This window comes from Schistocerca gregaria, chromosome 4 (genome assembly GCF_023897955.1).
Source record: "Schistocerca gregaria isolate iqSchGreg1 chromosome 4, iqSchGreg1.2, whole genome shotgun sequence".
Classification (NCBI taxonomy): Eukaryota; Metazoa; Arthropoda; class Insecta; order Orthoptera; family Acrididae; genus Schistocerca; species Schistocerca gregaria.
The window spans coordinates 403,005,689-403,033,008 of record NC_064923.1 but is presented as its reverse complement, the minus strand read 5'-3'; the positions used below and the strand labels follow the sequence as shown (position 1 = coordinate 403,033,008).

At 37.6% G+C, this 27,320-nt stretch overlaps 1 protein-coding gene across 1 annotated transcript in view; it reads right to left on the bottom strand.

Moving 5' to 3' along the window:
• Positions 1 to 27,320, bottom strand: part of LOC126267505 (alpha-L-fucosidase-like) — a 112,298-nt gene that overhangs the window by 32,624 nt on the left and 52,354 nt on the right. The window contains exons 2-4 of the mRNA XM_049972802.1: positions 22,834 to 22,975; positions 15,814 to 15,920; positions 3,666 to 3,826 (exon numbers count right to left, since the gene is read on the bottom strand). Of these exons, the coding sequence (XP_049828759.1) occupies positions 3,666 to 3,826; positions 15,814 to 15,920; positions 22,834 to 22,975 (410 nt within the window). The remainder of the gene's footprint in view (positions 1 to 3,665; positions 3,827 to 15,813; positions 15,921 to 22,833; positions 22,976 to 27,320) is intronic.

Here is a 27,320-nt window from a genome sequence, read left to right as displayed (position 1 = left end):
CTCTGTCTAGCAGTAAAGCATGAAATACTAATGCCAGTGAGATATGTTCTGTGATATGGTTTCTTGTGACAAAAAACTATAAAGCAAGTGAAATTCCTTGCAAACTTTGTGAAATTAATGGACCAAGTGTAATGAGTGAAGGTGTTGCAAAACAATGGTGCTGTATGTTCGAAAATGTGCAAACAATGTCCATGATGAGAAGAAAAGTAGTTGACCAAGTATTGTAAAAGCAGAGCTGATTCATTTGGTTGATGAAAGGACTGGAGAAAACCATAGATTCAACATCTCAGAGCTTTGCTTGCATTCTCCACACATTACTCGTACTCTTCTGTACAAAGTGATTACCAAAGATTTGGGCTATCAGAAATTTAATGCCAGATGGGTGCCTAAACTCCTTTCTGAAGAACAAAAGCATGTGGCAGCAGCACTGCCCTTTCTTGTTTGTTACAAATAGAGAAGATGAAGCTTTTCTTGACCAGACTGTGACAGAAGGTCAGACATGGATGCAGTAAATGAATGAAGAAAGACAACTGCAATGAACACAGTGATGTCTAACTGGATCACTGAAAAAACTCACAAAATGGTGTCAAACACTTTCCAGCAGGAAACTCACAGTAGCTGCCATCTGGGACTGAACAGAAAGTTTGCTAGTGGAGTTCTTGGAGAGAAATGCCACCATTATGTTGAAAGTTACTATAACTCACTAACAGGCAATTTGAAACAAACACCATGGTATGCTGAGCTCTAGAATGATTTTTCTGCATGGCATTTCCTGCTTGCATATAACATGACACACTGCAACCAAACTGCAAGAGTTCAAATGAAATTACTGGATCACCCTTCCGAGAGCCCTGATTTGGTGCCTAGCAATTATCATCTTTTCAAGCACATGAATAAGTGGCTAGTTCGAAGCGCACTGGCTATGATGAATAGTTGAAAAACAGTTGAAAGCAGCAGAAGTCTACAGTTAAAGAATTTCACAGCTCGTCAGACGCTACAAAAAAATGTCTCAATGTGGCTGAAAATTACATGGCAAAGTAAATTAGACAATGTATTTTCATTTCTTCTTCTACTTCTTTTTCTTGTGCCTTTGTCCTGCATAAGCACAATGTTAGCCTGGCTATTAACAGATTTGACAACGTTATTTCAAGGGGTTCCCAGATGCCCTTCCTGTCACCACCCCTTTTACTTCTCAGGACGGAACATGTATACCTCAACTGTCTGCACATAATGTCAGTCATGTGAAAATGAGTGAGAGTTTTCTAATTGTTTGCGAGTCAAGCAACTGAGGCAGGACTTGGGTATCAGCCTGGTATTCACGCAGTGAGATGTGGGAAACCGCCTAAAACCCACAACCAGGCTGGCCAGCACACTGACCTTTGTCATTAATCCGTTGGGAAGATTCAATCCATGTCTGATGCACCTCCCCATCCCAGAGGCGGTGTTTTAACACATACTGCTATCTGGGCACATTGAGTATTTACTTTTGAAGTATTGTAATAAAAATTCTTTTTTTTTTCAATGAAATGGAAGGTATTTTATTAATAGCTCTTGTAGTATTCACTAAAGCAATGGTAAATTGAATGATACATAAAAGGAACCAGGACACCAGAAAATCATCAAAGAAAAGATGAAAAAGGAAACGCAAGAAAGACAGAAGAGACATGGTAGTACAGTTAAAGTATTTTGGGAAAGAGGTATAGTCCTTGTAAACACCAACAAAAGATCTAAGAAGATTGTGAATGAGAACAAAAAAATTCTCCTTGAATATCATAGTTCTTTTTGTGGTGTAACTGTAACCACATGAAAACTTATATCAATTGCTTTAGTCCAGATTCAGGAGGTTATTTGGTGAAGAAACATAGTGTAAATAAAAAAGTACAGTCTCAGCAGTGAGAGTTAAATACATAGGGGAACAGTTGTGTGACTATTACACAGCATGGCTGCCATGCTCCCCCAACTATCAAATCGTTTACTTCCCTGTATAACCATTCATCCCTCCACTCTTCTCCGTACATCCCTTTACAATGGAGAAGGTAGGGAGTCCATATTTCTGTGACTGGTACAACAGTACTGCTGATGTGTGTCCCCAGCTTTCAAATGGTTTGATTCCTGTGTACCCCAAGAGGGGAAATAATCTTTGTCTTTTGTTATGAGAAAAGGATTGCTAAGAAGAAGAACACAGATGTATGCAGCTTGAGTTAATGGAATTTTAGTATATTTTGAAGGGAAAGTGAAACAGGTCTCACTATTTTCAATTAAAGTTATTAGTGCATTACACGTTACCTAGAAGAAAAAACCCAGGTAAATAAGATGACTGCAAGAATTTGGATAATGGCAAGAAATAAATTTTGCAACAAGATAGTATCCAGTAATACGTCCAGTGCAAAGGTAAAATGTGTGTATACAACTAGAAGTGCAAAAGGACTGTTCATGAAAACTGTGGAACATACTAGCATTATGAGATGAGTAAAACATTGATGTCAATGTTTCCAAGGAATTCTGAGGTAGATAAGGACTGCCAGACACAAGTTGAGTTAGGATTTTGCAATAACAGACATGAGAGAGTGCCTTGTTATTAGTTTTTAGGGGTTACTTCATAATCTTGTCCAATGCACTCAAATAAATTTCAGCTCGTGAGCACAGTTATTTCCACAGACTTCACAAATCCTGGACAACAAAACTGTTTAAATAAAACTTTGTATCCATACATCAGCTAAGTCCAGTACAATAAGAATATAATGTTGAAAGGTAAGTGAACTGGATGGAAAAGAAGAAATTGAAATCATGGCTACACAAGTTACAGAGAAAAGAACAACTTAACATGTATCCTTGAATGAGCACGGCAGTTGAAGTTTCTAAGTGGAAATAACAGTAATGTTCCACAGAGGTGACAGCTTTGCCATTAAAGGTGAAATGCATGAAACATTAAAAAGTTCTGAGATTTGAAAGACATACATAATGTATGGGTGCAGTTTGGAAAATGGTGACAATATGAAGCTTCTGATAAGCTGGAAAGCAAAAAATTTATTATAAAATTGTTCAGGAAAACGAACAACAAAATACTGAGCAAATAATACAAAGGTACCAGAGGAAAGGGAGGAATTTAACATTACATTAACTTAAAATCTATACCACTTTGCATAATTCAACATAAAGCAATAATAAACTACAACAACAAAGCAACATCAGTCTCAAAACTTGTCAGTAAACGTGAACATCAAAGATAGTCCTATGAACAACTCCAAATGTATAATACCAAATCACATTTTTTTTAAATGTGTGTTGCTTAATTTGGGAGCTAGAGCCAAACAAAAAGGAACACAATGACGAGAACAAATAGCCCGCCTCTCGTGTGCTGAATGACACAACCTTGCTTGCTTTACTAAATGCAACATTTATTCTTTTCATGTTATCTCACATTCACATGAAACAAATTATAAGATTAAAAGTATGATGATAATTTTCTTATAGACCAATCAAAACAACACAATTTACATTTATTTATGCTGTATTCAAACTTCCATGTTTCCATTGCCACAATTTTTTGTTTATCAAAAAATTAAGTTAATTTAATATGCTGACAATCTGACTTAGTGGAACACAGATAATTTATTGCAAATAGTTGTTATATTGATGACTATCAAAATTTGTGCTATGCTTACCAGCTCGTACAGCTCTGGGATGGTTTTCTGTTTCACAAAGTCTTGAGTCTTGAATCCTGAAGACTTGTCGTTCAGGTACATAGGATTATACCATTCAAACAGAGAATGATACACGCCAAACACCATTCCACCTTTCTTACGAATAGCAGTAGCAAGATCACCTTTAAAAGTAAAATGACAGCTACAGAGATCATATACTGATAGTAAATGATGAAAAAAACTTCTTTATAAATGACATTTGGTGAATGTTGAAAATAACTTTGGTCTGTATTTTAAGTAGTATATATGTGTATGTACACTTAGTATTACAAGTACACTGATAGAACAGATACAGGATATACAATGGCAGAAAGCCAGGCATCAGTTCAAAGCCAAGTCATCATATGCATTGAGGAAACAAGTCTCAACAGCATCCTAACTGGAATAATATCCAAACATAAAAGTCCATCAGCCACAGGAAGATAAATACTCCAATGTTACACATACATGTGGAAAAATTTTGAAGTCAACCTGACAGTATAATTCCAAGTGAAGTCTAGAGTGAGGTGATCATCGTTTTGGGGCAGCCTGTGAGCTAACGGATTAACCAACTATTTCTTCTACCATGACAGACACCTCTCACTGCACCAATATTTTTCTGTAGACATGTCACCTTCAGGATGCAAGTGACAACTTTTCATAGCAGAACATGCCTGTTCATACCAAGTTTTGGGCCAGCTTGCAAAAGTGAGGTAAGACACAGTGTCACAGTTGGTGTTGCTAGGCCAGATAGGACACTGTTCTGGTATGGGTTGTCTTTCGTCTCTACATGAGAAGGGGTCACTGGCAGTAATGACCAGGCCGCAGAGAAGGCCACTAGCAATGGATGCCAGACAATTAATGTAGATATCATACAGGCAGTGCCCAGTGTCTTCTGGAAAGAGGCAGTGGGTTGATGTAGGTCACAAAGATGGATACAGCATGATTTGGGTACTGGTGGCTGCTGCTGACATGCACCAGTGCCACTATGGATCATCAGCATAGGATACATGTTTTGGAAAACACATGGTGAAATGAGTGGCAGAACTACGTACATTTTAAGGATAAATCCAGACAAATGTCCCCATCAGCACAGAAACTTCTCCTACAAGTCTATACAAGACAGAAACCATTAATAGCTACATATTTATGATTGCAACCAGGCGAATTACTGACTGGTTGTGGCCATAAACACATACAAGTAGCTACACTCTCGTCAGTCACAGATGAACAAGAGTCAATTTGATTCACAGTGTAGACTACATTACAACAAGATGCATGAGACACAAGTTAGGAATCCTCCATCTGTTACGTTTCCTACTCCCACAAATAACAATATTTTTCCAAACTTTTTTTTTCAGTACAGTTGCACATGTAATATGTAACATGGACATAAATATTCCAAAACGTTATTTAGGCATAGTTCTAAGTTAATTTATTGTTCTGTTGGTTCTACTGATATTCCTGATTGTGGTTAAGCCATTGGTTTTATGAGAAATTCAGTTAATTAAAAGTTATAATTAATTAAAAATTATACTACAGCAAATAAGGAAAAACATTTTGAACTCAACAGAATATGAAGTGCTGATCTGACTCATTTGAAAGCAGGCATTTGACTCTTTCCAAAAACATACTTTAAATAACCTGAAATTAAATAACATATAAAAATAATTACATTATGAAAAGGATAACTGCTACCCACCTTATGGTGGAGATTCTGAGTCGCAGGTAGGCACAACAAAGAGACTGTCAGAAAGCCAGCTTCAGCCAACAAGGTCTTCATTGGCAATAAACACACACACACACACACACACACACACACACACACACACACACACACACATCTCACTCACATCACCATGATCTGGGTGTTAAAGCCAGGCTGTGAGCAGCAGCACATGATGGGAGAAGCAACCAAGTGGTAGGGGTAAGGAGGAGGCTGGGTTGGGGAAGGGGATGGCAGGGAAGGGGTGGGGGATGATAAGGTGCTGCTTGTGGGAGCAAACAAGGTTGAGGTGGAGGGAGTGTAGGGCAGCTATTTGCAGTTGGGAGGTTAGTGTGGTGTGGTGTGGTGTGTGTGTGTGTGTGTGTGTGTGTGTGTGTGTGTGTGTGTGTGTGTGTGAGGGGGGTGGGGGGTGCGTAAAGGAGAGAAGTAAAGAGACTGTGGATGTGTAGGTGGAGTAGAGGGCTGTATGGTGTTGGAATGGGAACAAGGAAGGGACTAGAAGGGTGAGAATAATGACTAATGAAGGTTGAAGCCAGGAGGCTTGTGAGAATGTAGGATATACTGCAGGGAGAGTTCCCACCTGCGCAATTCAGAAAAGCTGGCGTTGGCGGGAAGGATTCAAATGGCACAGGCTGCGAAGCAGTCACTGAAATGAAGAACATTGCTTTGGGCAGCATGCCACACAACAGGGTGATCCAGCTTGTTGGTTGTCATGCCCATGTAGGATGCAGCACAGAGGTTGTAGCTTAGCTTGTAGATCACATGACTGGTTTCACAGGTAGCCCTGCCATTGATGGGATAGGTGATGTTCATGACCAGACTGGAGTAGGTGGCGGTGGGAGGATGTATGGCCCAGATCTTGCATGTAGGTCTATTACAGGGATATGAGCCATGAGGCAAGGGGTTTGGAGCAGAGGTTGTGTGAGGATGGATAAGGACATTGCGTAGGTTTGGTTGTTGGTGGAATACCACTGTGGGAGGGGTGGGAAGGATAGTGGCTATGAAATTCCTCACTTCAGGGCACAAGAGGTAGTCGAAGCACTTGAGGAGAATGTAATGAAGTTGCTCCAGTGCGAGGTGGTACTGAGACAGGACAGGAATGCTGCTCTGTGACCAGATGGTGGGTACAGGAGAGATAAGTCTGGGAGGGTAATTACAGTCTGTGAAGGCCTCAGTGAGACCGTTCACATATTTTGAGAGGGACCATTTGTCACTGCAGATGTGATGGTCAAGGGTGGCTAGGCTGTGTGGAAGGGACTTATTGGCATGGAAGGCAGCTGTAGAAATGGAGGTATTGCTGGTGGTTGGTAGGTCTGATTTGGATGGAGTTACTGACATAGCCATCTTTGAGGTGGAGGTCCACATCAAGGAAGGCAAGGTTTGAAGTTAAGATATTGTGGAAAGTTAACAGATGTGATTTGGGGGCAGTGGGAGCAGATCATGGCTGGAGGGATAGTGAACTGACTCAGGCAGGGTTCAGTATTGGTCTTTGGTTGAGTCTGATTGGTAGGGTGGTGGCGAGAAAGTGTTTCCACTGTAGGGACCAGAAGAAAGAGAGAAGATCTTTAACAAGTCCTGTATGATTGAATTTTGGAGTGGGGTAAAAGGTAAGGCTTGTGGAAAGGACTGATACTGCTACGGGGCTAAGACTTTTGGAGTAAAGGTCCATTACTGTGTTTTGGGTCTGTTCAGGTTCTGGATTGTGTATGGTGATTGGAGGGAGTTTTTGAGGGATGGGTACATGTAGTAGGTCTGTGAGACAGGGTTTGTCAGCTATGAGGGGATGTGGGAGAGGTTTGGACATTGTTGTAGAGATCTTGGACAGCGGTAGCCCCAGGTGGGAGTAGGAACTAAATAGGGTGGAGAGATTTTTGAGGTGGCGTTGCGCATGTTGCTCTAGTTCCTGGAGGGCAAGAGTTCCAGCATGTGATATGGGATCCAGAAATTTGGGATTGCATAGCAGGAGAACTTTGCGGATGGAGAGGAGTTATTGTAAGGAAATTTTGGCCTGATTGATATGGTTTTGCTGGACTATGTTCGTGAGTGTTAAGGACTGGCAGAATCTGAACTGATGGAGCTCATTACAGAAGGAAGTGTGGCAGCCGGAGGTGGGTCATTTGGTGGCAAGGTCTTTTCGAGGTATTCCATGAGCCAAGCAACAACACAGAAACACAGCGTGAGGATTGGATTCTGGTTAAGGATAAGGAAACTTTTCTGTATTGATGCAGATAGAAGGAGCAAGGGTCCATTGTTGTGGATAAAAATATGTAGAAATATGTAAATAATGTATAAATATGTCCAAAAAATAGCAAAAATACAACCAAAGACAAGGGGAAAAATCACAAAAAGGATGAAACAGGTGAAATAGGGGGAAACAAGAGGAATTCTGAGTGAGTGGGTTGATAGTGAAATGCAAAAACCAGCTGAAGTTGGCATGAGGACACAATGAGATCAAAGAAAAAAATAAATAAAAAGATTGCAATGTGGGTTGCAGGTCTGTGGGGGGGGGGGGGGGGGGGATAAGTTGGGGAAGGGGGATGGCAGATGTGACTAGATTAGGTAAAGTTAGCACATACAAACTGGAACAGATAGGAGAAGGAGTGGGGGGTAGGAAGGGGTTGGTAGGTCAAGATGAAGTTCTTGTGGCACAGGAAAGTATGAGAAATAGCACATGAAAATATGCGAGAGTGATGCACGAGAAGTGATCAATTTCAAGGCATAGGATTAATGATATCGATGAGAGCAATGTGGGACATGAACTTGCTGCACCAACAATCAGTATAGTTTTGTAGCCATCTTGTGCGAGGCCGAGATGGAAGACACATTGTGGCTTGTAATTAGAGCATGCAGTGCAGTTTGCATGGCAATAAGAGAAACACACAGGCCTCCTGCCATTGATTATAGTAATGCATTAGAAAATAGTAACAAAGGAAAACAGCACTGGGTTAAGGGATGGAAGAAAAATGTATTGTTTGATTTTACAAAAACAACTGATATTGAAAGTCTGGACCCTCGATGATTTCAACCTCCCATTTTGCCTCTATGTTTGGTAAGTTCTGAACTACACAGTACTTTCGTTACTATATTTTTTCCTGAATCAGATGACATTTCTCAATAATTGATTATGCCACTAATTAAGATTTTGAATAATTTATCGTTATATCAAATTATTTTCAAAGTGGATGTCATAACCACAATTGTGGCATTACCACAGTGGAATCATAACAGGTTTCCATATGCTTTTATAATCTAGTAACATTCAACATTTTTTATAAACCAGACATGTCTAGTCTTATAGCCCATTCAAAACAGCAAAATCTAACCCAAATGACTTTCAAAACATTATGTAGTTTCTGAAACACAGTACGTTCCTACATCAGTCTTTCAACAGTCCACACTATCCAAAGTCTCCAGTCCAGTTTCAGATATGAAATGTGTAATGTCTACAGTGAAAGAGGTCCCATTGCACATCTGTTGGCAGCCTTCTCTTTAAAGCATCTCTCTGTGTGAGCTCATCAAAGGGTTTCATAGTCCCCTGTGTTTCCCTAGAATTTGGTGCATTCAGGAACTTGCCCTTTATCCTGGCTTGTTCAGTTTCAGACCAGAACCATTTTAAGAACTCAATTTCAATTTCTGCATAAGACATATCGATAGAGAAATTTTGTTTGGTCCATGACAAAGAGACACCCTCCAATTTTTTTTTACAAACTTAATATTGAGCAAAAAGTTGTCTCTACAACTCTGCAGAAAGTCGACAGGATGTAAACTACACTTATTAGAAAAGTTTTTAACTGGAATATTGGATAATAAGGTACATGTGTTCATAGAAAAATTTTTGTTGGCTACATCATTACTAAATATTTCGAACTTCTGGTTCAACTCTGATACTGTACTTTTTAATTCACTAACGCTTGTCTTAGTTTCAGTCTTGTGGAGTTTTACCATGTTACTGACTGTTTCCACTTTATCATTCACAACAGCTAGTTTTGAATCTACTCTATTTTCAAGATCTGCCACCATAGCTTTTACATTTACAAAAACTGTATCTATTTGACTATTAACATTAACAAAACACTTTGCATTTTTCTCTCTGTCTGTGACCAGTTTATTTTTACAGACTGAATTTTGTTACTCAGACTAGATTTTACTTCTCCGACTTTAGATTCTACTGCCAAAATCTTTCTTTCTGCCCTGATAACTTTCTTGTCTATCTTGGCGCTATACCGTTGCGAAGTTTACTACCCCAAAGTAAGACATTGTCAATTTTTTTTGTTCATCACTCCCTCGAGATGCGATACTTTCTGATTTATGACCCGAAAGCTTTTAAGACAAGCATGTGAGAAACTTAGAAGAGGGGGAATGGCACTAAAACTAGAAAAGTGCAAACTTCAAGTACCTGAGTTAAAATTTTTGGGACGCGTCATAATGAAAAAGTTTTGGTAGATCCAGACAAAATTAAAGCTATTGCAGAGTTTCCTATACCCTGTAACATAAAACAACTGAAATCATTGTATGGGCTATGTGGCTTCTACAGAAAATTTGTAAGTAAACAAAGCTTAAACACACCCTGTCTAAGTAACGTGTTAAAGAAGGACACTGTTTGGATACGGAGTAATGATTGTCAAGAGGCTTTCGGCAGAATAAAAAAAGGGACTGAATAACCAGAACGTGTTACACAGACCAGATTTCAATATACCTTTCTGTTTATGTACTGACAGTATGGCTAGGTGCTAAATTATTTCAAGAAAAAGAAGTCAATGTGGAGACAGTTCATTCTACAATTGCATTTGCAAGCAGAATGTTATTGAAGTATGAAAAGAACTATACAGTCACAGAAAGAGAGTTATTAGCCATACAGTGGTCATTTTCAAAATTCAGGACCTATTTACTTGGACATAAGGTAATAGTGTACTCCGATCATAAAGCCTTAAGCTATTTACAGGAATTCAAGCTCTATTATGATAGACTTACAAGATGGGCATTGTATTTACAACAATTCAACTTTGAAATTAAGTATATTAAAGGCACTGACAGCATAGTTGCAGATGCTCTATCAAGGCTACCGCTAGAAGGGAAAACAGAAATTTTTGATCAGAATGAAGAAAAACAGTTTAAAATGAGGTATATTAAAGGAGTCACAGATGAAAAAGTTGTTAGATCATTGTGTGGTAAAATCAGGAGGAGCCAGAGCTGTGATACAAATTGGAAATTAATAAAAAGCTGTTTAGGGAAAAAGAACTATGAAAAATTAGACAAGTACTGTAAGATGTTTAAAGGTAGTCTACTGAGGAGAACTGATGAAGACTCGGACAATTGGAAACTATGCTGGCCTGAGGATGAAGCTGAGAGGTTAATTAGGTATACTCATGGCTCTCATGATCATTGTGGCATTCAGAAGTGTATCCAGAAATTACAAGAAAACATACACTTCTACAATATGGCCAAGAAAGTTAGAAAAGAATTGTCAACTTGTGATAAGAACCAAAGAGTCAAAGTATGTAGCAGAAAATGTCAAGTTGAAATGCAAAACATTACTCCTGCACGACCTCTAGACTTAGTCGCTGTTGATTTCTATGGGCCTCTTCCAAGGAGTAGGAGTGCCCACTGCTACATTTTTGTCATGGTGGATGTATTTTCTAAACTAATCAAGTTGTATCCTGTCAGAAAAGCCACAGGCAAAGAGATAGTTACAAAAGTTGAAAAAGACTATTTCTTAAACGTTGGGAAACCAAAAGCAATCTTGTTGGATAACAGTTCTCAGTTTTTGTCAAAAGTTTGGAAAGCCTTTGTGGATACATCAGGAATCAAACATGTTCAAATATCTGTATATAATCTGTCGTCAAACCCATCTGAGAGGTATATGTGTGAGATTGGTCGTTCATGTCATACGTATTGCAGTCATAAACATCCTACATGGAATGACCATGTACGAGATTTTGAAGATTTCATGAACAGCTTGCAACACATTTCCACAGGATTTTCACCTTATGAAATTATGTTTCACATAAAACCAGACAACATTATCACTGAACTCGTAGAATTTCCACCATGCACCATGATGACTATGTGTGAAGGTGAAGCTATAGTCAAAGAAACCATGATAAAACAGGGGGAAATTAGAGAAAGACGACATGATGGTAAGATCAAAGGAACCAAGTTTAAAGTTGGAGTTTATGTTTTAGTAAAATCGCATGAGAAATCAAAAATTCTAACTTCTGAAATAAAGAAATTCTTTGATATATACATGGGTCCATTCGAGACTGTAGAGCATCCACACCCTAATGCATACTGGTTGGTGTATCCTAAATCCAGGAAAGTTCTCGGGCTAAGGAAATTTGTTTCATTGAAAATGTATAAACAAAAGGGGTAAGACTGTTCTGAGAAAGTAAAAGGGGACTCAACAAAAGTTTTTCACTGGAAATTATGAAATCTTATGTATAAAATTGACTGATTTTGATACAGTTTTGTGGCCTTGTTTATTATTTGTTTAAAATGTATTTACTGTATGAAGTGTTTGCAATGAATTTTCTCTGTGTAATACGCTTATCGTGCTAGTTCATGATATTTCTGTATGTTTATGCAATTTGAATGATGTTTGATAATTTGTGTAATTTTAGCTTGTGTAACCTCCTCACACCACACTTATTGAGACATTATTTAAAATGCAAAACACTAATCAGCACTAAATCTGTCTCATAAAAATTAACAGTTTTTTTTTAATCTTAAAGGCAGAGTCCTAATTACAACACACCTAAGTGGTTGAAATGTCCAACTATACTAGAGGAGAATCGTTTGTAGTAAACCACATTAATTACTGTATATTTCTTTCTCAACCCCAGCATAGCATAGGCAGTAATATTTTTTTCTAATTTTGATATATACATACCATTCTAAAATTTTCAAACATGATCCTATCCTTGCACTTTTACTGCGAATAGGAAGCATTGTAACAGACTGACTGTAACTTTACTTTTGAAAACAATTTAATTTTTTGTTTATCCTTGGAGTAAGTATTATAGTTTGTGATAAGGCATTTTACACCCAATATGTTAATGCATTTGTATTACATGTTTATTGAATTTATTATTATTTAAAGGATCCTTTTTGGACCAATCCATACCTGTGTAGCATCACAGATCCTGTAAACGTCTCCCACTGGATAAACATTACCAGAAGGATAAATATGTATCCTAACCATGTACTTACATATAAATATTATGTAACCAAAAGGTGATCCCTGTATGTGATTTTTAGATAACATGGCATTATAATCAATGGAGCAATACAAACAGCTAAGCTGTGGAAATGGTCGTGCTGCAGTACAAGCAGAAATCAGACCTATTAACGGAAGTCACCTAAGTGCAGATGGACAATGTGGGACATTACTGTGAGTAGTGAGAAAAGTGGTCAACAAAAGAAGTAAAACAAACCAGTAGTTAAAAGTTACAATCTTTCAATGGTTTAATGTGAAGTTCTACAGCATTATGGACTCTTCTAAGTGAAAATTGTGAAGCTTCTTTTGTATTTCATTTAGCATTAAGATTAACAATTGTAAGTTTTCCTTTACTTTGTGTAACACAATTTCAGTGTTAAACCTAATGTCATGCCAATCGCTACGGGCGGAAAGTTAGCATAATTCAAAGAAAACAGACCTATTATAAATTTTAATTTATTTAGAATCATATTCTTTGAAGTTCCATTATTCTGGTGTCAGAATTTTGTTCGCATGTTCATACTTACAAAATTCTTGGGGGGCTATTGTAATGGAACTGACATATAGACCTCATTTTGTTATATTATACACTATAGTTGTGTTAAAAAGCATTTGCTTAATATAATACTAGGTTAGGTGCTGCGATCAATAATCGATATTGAAATTGTATGTTTTCCTTGTAGCTTATGACCGTGGTCTTTGGTCTACAACGGGTTTCCAGCCACTTGAGTTTTGGCCACGGTTGAGTGTAGTCGTTTTTGAGTTTGGGCAATAAATATGTGTTTTTGTAACAAATAAACCGTAGAATACTGCATCATGATTTTGTTAGTCCAGTGATAATTAAAAACACGCATATTTTTTTTGGACCCAGAGCAGCAAAGGAATCATCGCCTAGAGAACGAGACACCATATGGACAACACAGACTTAGCAGCATCAACAAAGGAGACATCATGGCCTGCTCTACAAAGTACTATACAGCCATTAGCCACACTGTAATGGTGTCCTTATGGAGATAACTTTTCCAGCATAGTAGAGAGAGTTCATGACAACCTCCTATTCACATCACCTGGCCTTCCTCAGCCCGATATGCCACCTCCTGAACACTGACCTCTACCTCTGCGATGGCTCCATCCATACTTCTGTGTCTACCAAGCTCACTAACCATCAACAGCACCTGCATTTTGACAGCTGTCATCCCATCTACATCAAAAAATCACTTCCATATAGCCAGGCTACTTGTGGACAGAATATCAGCATATCTGCAATGATGAGAATGTCCTTGCACGGTATGCCTGATAGTCTGACAAAGTCCTTCACTGATAGGCACTACCACCGCGAATATAGTGCACGGACAGATTTCTCATGCTATAGCCTCATTTACCCCTAATCCTCTCACCATTCCTAAAAAGCACCTGCATAGAAGCACCTCCCTGATTATCCAGTATCATTCCTGACTAGAGCAATTTCTTCACAGCACTGTAGGTGAGCATGGCTAGCAAACAACTATCCACTCAAATGAATGGCAACCCCTGAACGGTGATCAATGTCAAGTTGACCACCCAGTAGTGGAGCACATTGCTGAACATCATGCGCTCAGTTTCAATGGCTTCTTCACATAATGTGCTATCTGGACACTTGCTCCAACATCAACATTCCTCTACTATGTAGATAGGAGTTATTCTTATAACACACCTTTCATTTCTGCAATCCTATTGGCAACGGATTTATCTGAACGCTAATGAGGTTTTTGTTCCTTCTTTTTCACCTGTTGATGATTTGAAGCTTCTACTATTTGGAAATCTGTTACTTTCACTCCTAAATTATTTACATTCTGCCAGAACTTTCTGTACCATATGAATAAACACCTTTGTAATTCTAGAGCATACGATCAGACACAGTGTACATAATAATGAAAATTTTATGCCCAATGTCCAAGATGGATAACGTACTATCTCCATCATTTTTCTGAACTGAACATATCATTTACACACGGAGGACTTCGGAGTTATTAGGTCCTTTCTCGTGGATAAGACAGAGATTGGCTGGGGAAGAAAAGACTGGGCATGTCACTCAGATATCAGGATGACAGGAACCAGCCTGTTATGAGGATGAGGAAAATAAAGATATGTTTAGTTTTGTTTTAATTTAGAATATTCTGGCAACCTCCTATTACAATTTGCTTCAACTTCTTCCATTTTCCTAAAAAGCTGTTTTTTGTGCTTGAGATGTTCTTCTCTTTTGCTTTCTTCATGTTTACATAAGCACCTTTGTTAAATAATTGTTCCTTTTCTCTAAGTGTGCATAAGCATCATTTACTACGATACTAAAACACTTGCATAATTTAATCTGACATCCCATCTTTTTCTTAAATATACTCTTAAAATCTACAATCCTGGTTTCCTGTCTGAAAAGGCTTTTTCTTTCTTTCTAGCTTTGTATCCATTTCTATTCTGTGTCTTAACATCTATGATCACTCGCAGTTTGAAAGTGGTTTGGGACCATAATATCCAGAAAGATTTCTTTATTGTTTAACATAGCATAGACAATTTCATTTTTAATTAGATTTGTATCTGACAAGTCTAGTTGCTATTTGAATATTTCTGGGAGAATTTTTAAAAGATAAATATGTCATACTCTACTGTCTTATGATTTGTGTGATGTTGCTATCACATATGAAGCTTCTCACTGGAAAATCATTCTTTAGGTTTTGTATTACTTTCACAGTAAAATACACAAAGTATCATCTTGTACTGGGATTCAGGATACACACCAACACTTATTTCATATTTGAAGGACAAGTCTACAAATATATCAGTGGTAAGGCGACAGGCACCAAGATGGTTCTTTCTGGTCTGAATCGTTTCATGGGTAGCTTGGAGAAACTTCCCTGGGATTCAAATATCTTCATGCTCTTGGCAAATTTTTATCATATGAAATGAACTTTAAGTTCTTGGAATCACTTAACTCATTTACAAACTATCATTTTGACTTTCAAAGGTATAACCAAAGGCTGTCATTACACCAGCATAATACTCTTTAAATAAAGAGACATAAATATACCTCAACAACATTCAAGGAAACACAGTACAATTACGAGTATCTAGGTGCAGGTCTACAATACATTACCTTTACAGAAGCACAGTGTGTCACTTTACATCTAAAAACAATAATTGAACACCCTAAATCATACCAAGAAGATCTCTATGCGGCCCCACATCCATAGCATTCCAGCTGAATGAATATTTTGAGGGCCAGAGTGTATATCCCTCATGGTGCTTGCTTGTAAGAACAATATACCTGAAAATGCAAAATCAATAAGTTCTTATTAACTCATTTCCCAAATTACAAATCAATTTTCTGCTTCTAGACAGATACAAAGTTCAGTTCCTCTTTTGAAAAACACAAGTTGTTGTTTAAAAGTAAAAGAAATAACTATCCCACTTAGTTCATTAAGGAAACAAATTTTAATATAAGTATCAGCTGATAATAAAAGTCAGGTAGATTTTTCTGCCTTAATGTCACAGTAGAATACAGCCCATGGAGAGACCAAATATACAGGCAACATATATAATTCAAGTATTGAAATATAGACTTTACTGAACAAACTTGTGAACAAAAGGTATGGAATCTGACAGCTGTGTGTTACAGGAATAAAAAGGCCTGCTATCAATAATTAACTCATTAACTCAACATTTCGCAGATAATTTGCACAGTAAAGATTGAAATGATGTGGGAAGAGTCAGTTCACCAGATACATGTGAACAATTTGTTTGGATTAATTGCTCCATCCTGGGACTTACTGATAAAAAATTATACAATGACTCAATTTAATAAAAATGAGTGCATTTTTGTTTGAAACTACTCATGTTATTAGTGAATCATACTTACATTTGCAAACAAAGTAAACATATATGTCTTCTACACTGCACAAGCTACTTCTTTTTAATTAAAAACTCACTACAGAGTAGGAAGGAAAAGAAAAAATTAGAGATAAAATAAAAAATCTGTTTTCTACCTGTCAGACCTTTATGTTATCGGGAATACAATTAAAGACTTTTGTGGCTGCATGTTGTATACCTTCACAAGCCACTGAAACTTGATAATCAGCTGTGAACATCACTATTCTCAAACTGCGATGGGTTATTTATGACAAATTTAATTAGCAATAAATACTTTGACCTAAGTGATGAACTACACAGGATCTTATTCCATCAGTCATTATTGGTTTAGTGCCTACTTGGCAAAGCCCTTGATGTTTGGTAAGTGCCCCACTGGCTGTTGATTTGCAGCATTTCCTGTAGTACTTTGCAGTTTTCTTATTAGTATGCTGTTTGTTTCTGTTAGCTTGGAAAGTGTTACATGCCTCTCTCAGTTTTCATTTTATATTGTTTGTATTACTAATGCAGTAGGCTGACCCACACAACACCCTCCAAAGTTGATGGATATGACAGCAAAATAATAAGAAAAACCATAATACTGTGGAGTAGCTGTAGGATGGCGAATAGGGTAGCACCCCAAATCAGGATGGCCGGACATGGGTTTGAACCATCGAACTCTCAAATGTGAGTCCAGTGTACTAGTCACTGCGCCACCTCACTCAGTGCAGCATAATAGTCCAGCACTAGTAGAGTACCACTGCAATTGCAGGCACCCTATAAAGTTCCAGAAAGCCAGTAAACCAGTGAGATAGCCATGGGTGTGCATACATAAAATAAGAGAGGCAGCTGAAATTCTGAAGCACCCTAGAGAGGACCATTAAAGGCTCTCAACATTTTGATTGTCAGTACCTCATTAAGACAAGCCATGTGCAAAATAACTGGACACTGCTGCAGAAGGTAAAACAAACAGCACAAGCAGAACTAATGGCATTTTTCTGCATGAAACTTCAGTTCCCACAAACTTGTCACCAATTTAGAACAGAATTTTAGGGCCAATAAAATCTCAGGAAATTGAAGTCTGTGGTCTCATGACACCATTAAGAATGCAGTAAATTGAAACATCTATCTCCTCTACTACCTCCTCCTCCTCCGGGCAACACCAGTTATGACTAAGCAAGCTGGGGTAGTTATACTTACCCTCTTGTTTTGCCATCTGCCTCCTTAAATTCATTTTTTCAAATCTTAACTAATAACCATTAACATACGTGAATATAATCTGCATTCACACGAAAGAGAAAGGTTGGCCCTCAGTTTTAAAGAATATAACAACATATCTAATTTTGTGCTTAGTTTTATGTATGTAATTGATTTTCTAATTTATTTCAACTATTCCTAGTTAGTATCTTTTGTTATGGGGTGAAATCACTACTTGTTTCGTAACTTAAATTCTACTGTTGACGTATAAATGAATATAAATTCTGTACTAATTATAAACATTAGGGGGAACAACTAATAGTAATTTTAAAGGTATATTTGGATCTATTCCAAAACATGTTAGCAAAGCAGCCCTTCATTAATTCCAAAGTTTTGCCAAAAGTATTGTTTGTATAACAATATTTGTTAATTTCATGATTTAAACAAATAATTTGGCCTAACTCTTGTAGTGGGAGAAATTGTTAAAAAGACGGAATTTTTCGATGTATTCAGTTAATTTAATGAGTTAAGTTTTAATTGTAATTTCTGTAAATTAAAGTTCAAAAAATGTGTAGTTTCAGCACCTATTATTGTGAGGATACATAAGGGCCCAATTTTTGGTCACAAGACAATCAGTCCACGGCTGAGTTTCAGGCTAAGAACCTGTGTTGGTTAGAATGACAACAATGCATCAACTTAACAGTCAAATATGTGTTACACCAATAGGCCATGTGTTAAACCAATGACAGTGTCTGCTCCATATGTACCTGATTATTCTTCAAGAACTGTGAACTTTGTTGTTAGGTTTTACTGCTCTTAGATGTTCTACAGGAAATTATTGTAGCAGTATGTGGATGTTCACCTGCAACCTATTAATGAGGCTTATCAAAAGTCAAACAATAGTGGTCTGGCCACATAAATGTGCTTATGAAGGGTTGTGAATAGTGACAGTAAAACACTGTGAAATGCAACTGTGCATCTGTCAGCTACCACATTTACAGTAGACAGTAGTTGCACTTCCACCTCCTATATTTTCAGTCAGTACGTCGACGCTGAGGGTAACGATCAACGAAGAGATAAAGCAGGCAGAACTTTCACACAGTATACACCATGAGGAAAGTCACTGCAATGCATCTGAAATGTTGGTTGTTTCAGTATTCTGGTACTTTTAAGTATTTTGTAAGATGATGCAACAGATACCCAGAGGGAAATTATTGAAATTGACATCTGCCACAGAAACCTACATATGTATATACTTGTTACATTTTCTTTACATGTCTCATGATTAGTAAATTCTCATAATTTATATACTCTCTCTACCTTTTGGTTTTGACATATAATTTTGAAAATATTATCTGCTACAGAGTTACGAAATTAATCATTTGATGTGGTTTTCATTTACAATACCATAAATGTTTCAGATGCAATCCATATCTGAAGGAATCTTTCACAGCAAGCCAATTTTTTCATCACACTTTTAAAAAATTCCACTCAGGAAAAGATCTCCTTTTGCTAGAGAATTATCTGATCACTGTACAGTCCAAAATTGGAAAGCAATGACCCATTTTAATGATCAGAAGGGGTATGGTTACTAAATGCAGCCCTGAGCACCAGCTGTTCAGAGCAGGGTGTTCCATGCAACATCTGCACCCATGAACCAACTCTGCTCCATTGTTAAGTGGTATTCATAAAATCTCATCACAAGAGGGTCTATATTTGGTGGATTCTTCTTCATACATTAAACAGTTACAAGAACCAAAAGTAATTATCCCCTCTGACAATCACAACCATCAGATAAATTCCACCTGTCATGTCACACACATGATGTCCACAATAGTCCTTTGCAATGCAGTTATGACAGTGTGCATTCTACTGCAGTGCAAGTGATGCTATATGCATGCCTTTGGGAACGTTATGAATCAATGCAAGAAAGGAGCAATCATGGTGCCAGGTAACTCTACAGCAACACAATCGCTGCCAGTGTTACTATTTAACTACCAGAATTTCCATTGTCTCTAGCTGGTCAAAACCTATATTTACGAGTACCATGGCGGATGTCACAAATTATTGTAACTAGTCAAAGCACATTGGGAACAACAATCAGAATAATACTCATGACCTGACTGGGGCATATGCAAGCTTGTTTCAACATTAACACATTATACTACCAAACGCCAACTGGATCCAGTTGTAAACTACATATTCAAGACAGAATCATGTATGTCCTCATGTCTACAGTGGGACTGCAATGGAATGTGTGAGCAGCAAGACGTAAAAGAAAACGATGCCTGTTTCATTAACGCATACCATTTGTCTATTGATTCTGGCAATTGTAGATATATAGTACAAGCCTAACTACTGAATTATATTCTTCAAATAAAATATAATTCAAGAGAGCAGAGAGATGGGATGGACGGCATCAAGTCTTTATAAGGCGAAGCTACTATATGTGCTAAATGTTTTTAACAGTATGAGGTTTTGCTCAACTGTTAGTGAAAGAATTGTTGAACCATTTTGGTCTCTTGTCACACACTGCCATTGGTAGCATGAGAATTATGGTCATTAAAAAGTTAAATAAACCTCTCCTGTGTTGTTTCCCTCAAACATCCCCAATCCTCCCACCACCCCCAAGAACCAGCTACAAAAGTAATGCCCCCCCCCCCCCTTTTCCTGTTACCCAATACCACTCTGGACTGAAAGAACTGAACCACATCCTTCATCAGAGCACTGATTACCTGTCATCATGCCCTGGCGTGACGGACACCCTACCAAAGATCCTTCCCACCCTCCTAAAGTAGTGTTATGTCTCCTGCCCTCCCCCCGAACCTCCACATAATCCTAGTCCAGCCCTATGCCATCCCAATAATAACATTTGCCACAGGGATCATACCCATATGGAAGACACAGGTGCAAGACCTGCCCAATCCACCCACAAAGCACTTCCCTTTCCAGTCCTGTCAGAGGCTTACCCTAACCCATCACAGGCTGGGCCAGCAGCTATGACATATACCAGCTCTGCTGCAATCATTGCACAGATTTTCATAGTGGTATGACTACCAACAAGCTGTCCACCAGGATGAAAGGCTACCCCAAAACTGTGGCCAAGAGCAAAGTAAACCACCTAGTGGCCCAACATGCAGCTGAAGATAACATGCTTGATTTCAATCAGTACTTCACAACACAGGCCATCTGGATCCTCCCATCCACTACCAGCTTTTCTGAAATGCACAGTTGGGAATTATCCTTACAACACATCCTTCACTCCAAAAATCATACCAGCAACAACCTGCGGTAACCTACTGATGCCACACCCTCCACTCAACAGTTTCCACCCCCTCTGTCCTGTCCACTCCTCACCATTCACATTCTCCACCATCACAGTGTGCCAGCCTCTGCCAATGCTCCCATCTCTCTTTCCTCTTCCCTGCTTCTTCCTTTTTCCACTCCTCCCCCCTTGCCGATCCCCTGCTCCAGAGCCTCCCAATGTTGCACCTGGTGGCAGTCTTGACATGTCTCCATTACTCCCTGCACACTCTGCCAGACAGCAGTCTTCCCTCCCCGAACCCATACCCTACTATCCCTTTCCCTTGCCTGCCCCCTGCATATTGCTGCTTTCTTTATATATGTCAGTTGCATTCTGGTCTGAGCTGCCACAGATGGCAGTTGTGTGTGTGGGGTGAGCTGGCTTGTGTGAATAAATGTTTGTGTGTTGCCTTTTCTGAAGAAGACTTTGGCTGAAAGCTAAATGTGTAACAGTCTTTATGTTTTGCCTGCTTGCAACTCAATTGTCATCTTTAGCAGTGAGTAACAATCTATTCTTTTCCTTATATTGTTACAGTTACACTGCAGGTATATTATGTATAACATATCTTTTTTTCAAAAAATTATAAGCAACTAGGTCAATGGACATTTAGCCAGCTTGAATTGGCCTAGAACCTACTATGTTTCTTTTTTTCCCATATACACTATTCTTTTTTATGCATCTGTATATGTTGGTGTCAGTTCCAGTATTTGTGGTCCTGTGTGCATTTAAGAATTGCTCTTCACAGCTGTTTCTGTGAGAGCCAATGAAAAAGATATATTAAAGGTGAAAGGTTGCAGAGTCTTGAAAACCTATAGTGTTTGCCCCCCCCCCCCCCCCCCCTTCCCCTCAACCAACAAACTCCAAACTTGGGAATTCCCAACTTCTGGCTGGATAATTATCTATGCAGTTAAATGGATTATGGTCGGGATGAACATGTCATTTCTGGTTCACGGACAGTTTACTCACATCTTCCTCAGGTTGTATGACGTTCACTCGTTAATGTAATGAGTTTAAATATTATAAATTTGAAACATCACACGAGTTTTGGGACAAAATCTACAGTTCAGTACAATATGGGCTGCTTTAAAGTGGCACTGGTGTACTGAAAGTTATACAAAGATAGAAGTTTTCTGCTATGACATGACATCAAACTTTTTTTCATTATTTTTTTTTTTTTTTTTGTGATGCTGGGGTGCATATGGAGGAAGTTGTGAGAAGTGTTGGGCCACACACATTATGAGTTTCATTTGTATTTCACAGACCTAAAAGTTTCTCACCAAGCCCCCGGCCAAGCACATGATATCCACCCTTAAGGTTGTCTGTGAACTCAGCTGCCCCATGCTTGTGTGTAATAAGTGCAGAACGACAGCAGAGGATGTGCAGCATAGATAATTCATCCTTGGCAATGACTCTTAAAGAAAACACAGTGAGGAAAATCTTGAAAATATTAAGGAAAACTGTGGCTATGGATAAACACCTGAGTAATTATTTAGGTGTTGACACATAGCAGTATCTGAAGTCTGTAGGGTGCCATGTCGAGGACCCTGAACAGGTGAACCAGTTGCTGATATGTGCCAAATGAACTTGCAGAGAACTCACCAAATGCATGGAAGGAAAGCTCACTGAGACATGTACTCTAGTAAGGCACATAGTTTCCCATGTGGATAATGACATGCCTCAAATCTTAATTCTTGTACTTGTTACTTTATTTCTTTCATCATACCAATCAGGGGGCTATTTTTAATTGTGTGGTACACATGATTAGTAAACTCAATTTATTACCTTACAAGCTACATTCTTATTATGAAGTAACTGGTTACATCAATGTACTCACTTAGCTCCAGAATTTTTAAAGATTTCTGCCCAGTCATCAGGGTTATAAAACTCGGCTTTAAAGTCAGGAGCAAAATCTTGGTAAGTGAAACCAGGCCTATAATTGTCTCTCATATATTCTGCATAAGTGCTGCTGTTGGACTCTGAAATGCAAAATTGTTTATGAAAAAACTATTCAGCAGTTTTTGCTATGATAGAAAGTATTCAAGCCAACTATGACAGCAAGAAAACTTGTAAACAATGTTGTTACTGGATCCACTGTATTAACAAACCCCTGACACAATTATCTGCAAAACTGTAAAGAGCACATCAGTTAATATGAAATCTGCTATTTCATAAAAGTTCTGGTTTCATTATTCCTTTTCTTTCCCTCAAACAAAAGATGTTCTCTGTTGTTATGGATAGTTGTACCCTGGATATCTGAAGCAGTAAGACTAGTGTAATACTCTACTATTGTACTATAACTGTGTCCAGAGTTGGTCAGACTGCAGTGCCTTTGCATAGCAGACACAGGCAACATTCCACGACATAGTGTAACATACCACTTTGTTTTGCACATTGTATTTAGGACTGACCAATGACGATCATCAACTGCTAAAACAAATTTATTTACGGTAGTGTGCAAGGTGGGATACATGTGTTGAGCATAAGGTTTCTCTATACAAGCATGTTAACTGAATGGCAACGGAAACAGCATTTCCAGTGGATGGGGTGGGCTGGCAGCACTCTCATTTGGTCACACTTGCTGTTCCTAATGTTTTATCCTTGCCTCGGAGTTTTGCCTGCCTTCATGGAAGAAGATGATCCTGACAATGCATGAAAAAGTCACAGAACAAAAGAAGTTCTGTCATTTCACTAGCTCAAAACACCTAGACAAACCCTTGGGGGACAATCACTTGATCAGAGTCTCAGTTAGAAGGTTGTCTTCTCGTGTGAGAAAGGAAATTTGGTATATAGACTGGAAAACAGTAAGTAATCTATTAACTTTCTTGGAAGGATATTATATATTAAATAAGGAACAGGTAGATTACTCTGAGACTGATAATACAAGTTTCAGAAAATCAGGAAGGAAATTGCCACCCCTCTTGGTTTCTGCACCAGAATGAAACTAAATTTTGCAAAGTAAGGAAGCAGAGTAACTCTAATCAAGATGAACAGAGAGGTAATCAGTCAAAAATAGTTACAGAATCCTGTCAGACTAATCAGAGATTCACAGCTACTAATAACAACACATACATCAGTCTTTAGTGATCCAGCCCCTCAGAAAACAGTGGATGTTCTGGAGCAGAGGCCACACTCGAGGACATGACAATGACCGTGTAGGCCCATTTAAGGAGAAATTGGTAGCCCTAATGTACCCAGTTTCAATAAAAGATTGGTTATTAGAGGAACACAATAAAGAAAAGCAAGAAATAATTTGCCCAGTCATCAGCAGAAAAAATCTTTGAAGCAAAAGTGGAAATATCTTTACACTCAGGCAGTCAAACACTGATTATATACTGGTACCATTAATTAACATCAATTCTTCACTGATTATACACCAGTAGTTAACATCAATTTTTCAAAGGAAATGTGTGTGCCCTATCTTTCCTATGGCATATATGCAGTGAGTATTAAGGGGAATAAAGGAAGGCTGATAAAAGAAGGAATGTGACTGCCCATAAACCTAAATGACTGTGTTCATAATCAAACATTAAATTAATTGAATATTCAATACTGCTGGGATTAGAATGGATTTTGAATTACAGAGAGTCTTTAGATTGCAGGGTAATATAGTGTTATAGGAATTCCAAAATACAGCTTACAAAATGTTATTTTTATACAATACACTTGCCTTTAAACCTTAATTATGAATAGTAGCCCACATTCATATTGTGGCAAGAGCAAAGGCTATAGCAGTAGATGACCAGCTGATTACAGAAACAGAGGTAATAATGAGTATTTGTGAGGAAGCTCACAAATCAGGTGTACTACCCAAAGACCAAAATGAGGATTTACAGAACACATTATTATGATAGAAAGGAGATTTTTGAGATAAACGAGGACTAAACGGTGATTATGTTGGTATTCTTAAACAGTTATATTGCTTACAACAATTCATTATGGGATGTGAAGACATCAGCAGGAGTGCACCTAGTGTCATATGCAAGAACTATACAGATTGAAATAGTATTGACAAGTTACTGTCTCATTTTCAACAGGCAAAATTGGATTTAACAGCCATGTACTGACAGGAACCCTTATACAAAGATTCAAGACCTTACACAGTTTTTCTATTTGAGGGAAAATATTATCAATTTAAGGTGTTGTCATTTGGCCTAAACACAACAATAGTGATATTTATCCAAGGCCTGGACACACCTTTAGCAGGGTTGCCACAAGTTTCCCCAAGTGAAGTTCCCTGATAATACTCTGATTTCATGATAAATTTTAGCATTTTTCCCAGACAAAATTTGAGATCTCAAGGGTGAGTAAAGACATAAGTCGACAAAAAAATGTAAGGACTTATATTTTGCTAAATGTATTATTAACACACTGGTTTTGAACGAACAGCAAGTTGCCTCCTTTACCGGATTTATGAACTGAAGTTTATGTAAACAGGTAAGTTGTGTAAATGAAAGTCATTTTTAGATGAACAATTTCTGGTTTGCTAACAAGTTAACTCTACCTTTGAATTAACAGCAATCCCGTAACTGCTGACACTAAATCAGAAAAAACTGAGACAAAAACATTTTATTTGCAAACTTTTCTTCTGTTCTTGTTAACTTTCTTTTATTGTTGCTTTATTCAACTTCTAAATACACAGATGGTGAACATTACATTGTAAAACTCTCAGGTGAAAATGCTAAAAAAAGTCATAATTTAAAAGAAACTTTTATGGCAGAAGCCAATATTTAATTACAATTTATCACTCCAAAATCTCAAACATCATGTTGAATACTTTTATTTTAAGGTGTTTACAATAAGACAATGTGATAGTTTCCATCAATGTTTTTAAAGACAAAATATATTTTCTGTGGAATCAAACCTTTTAAACATACGTGATGACATAAAATCATCATACAAATTGTTTGAATCACAGTGCAAGAATTTAATAAGAACATAAAACTGTTCATCAGATTAAAATCAATATGTGAAAATTCAGTAATTTTCAGCAAATTAGGTGACCTTTTCAGTCCCTTCATGTAAAAACCAAACACATTTTAAGCTGTGAGAAAATATGCTCCATGTATAAAATGAGCAGTCCAAGGATTCAGGCATTATACTCAGTCTTAAATGATAGAGTGTTTATTTTTACACAGCTTCAGTCTCAATAATTACCAGCAGTTCCAATAATTACCATCTGGGACTGGAGGACTAAGCAAACAGAACAACTATATACAAGTGCTAAAGTAATATAACGATACATACATATAAAAGTAATAACAGTACATTTCTTCAGCCTTTGTATACACAGATAATCTAATATTTTGTTAGGTGCAGGCACAGGAAATTTAAAATTTGTGCTTGAAGTTAACTTTCTGCAAATACTGAATGTTTACCTGCCAAACATCATACACAATGTATCTGAAAAGTTGTTAAGCAAGAATTTTTAACAATTCAAATAATAGAAATAGCAAACATCCCTGTAACACATTGCTGGAAATGACAATTCACCTGCACATTAACAACCTTGATTCTCTTGTATTGTATTTTTATTGGTCCTGCTGTCTACAAAGCAGCTTATGCATAACACTCTGGATAAGTCAAACTATAAATATACAGCTGAAAGTCATTTCTAGGCATATGTATTTCCTTCAGGAAATTTCAACCTGTTTATAAATGGTCTTGATGATTTATTATCTCATTTAAAATTAAAAAACAATGAACTAGTGGTTGCTGGTGATTTTAATATAGATGTTCTGAAAAACACTGTCAATGAACAGTTACTGAAATCAGTTACATTGTCATTCAATTTAATTTCTACTGTAAATTTGCAACTAAGGTATACAAATGTTCTAAGACTACCATTGATAATATCTTTACAGACAATTCTAGGCAACTAAGCCACATTACAAAACCAGAAGTAAATGGGATATCTGACCATGACATACAACACCTAACATTAAATTTTGAAGATTTTCAGCGTAAAACATCTATCAGAACTGAGTACAGAAGGCCAATAAAACAAGGGATAAAGATACCATGTGAGACAAAAAGGAAACTCTATCTGATATGTAGGGACGCCTTTGATACTAGTATTATAGCTCATTACAAAAATTACAGCAAAACATTGAAGAAGGTTATCCAGAAATCTAAACACCTGCATTATGAGAAGAAGATAAATACACCCAGCAATAAAATAAAAACAATATGGGATATAGTTAAGTCAGATACAGGTAGGACCAGAAACGAGGAGGAACAAATAGCTCTAAAAATAAATGAAACACTGGTAACAAATGCATGTTGTGTTTCAAACCATTTAAACAAGTATTTTGTCTCTGTTAC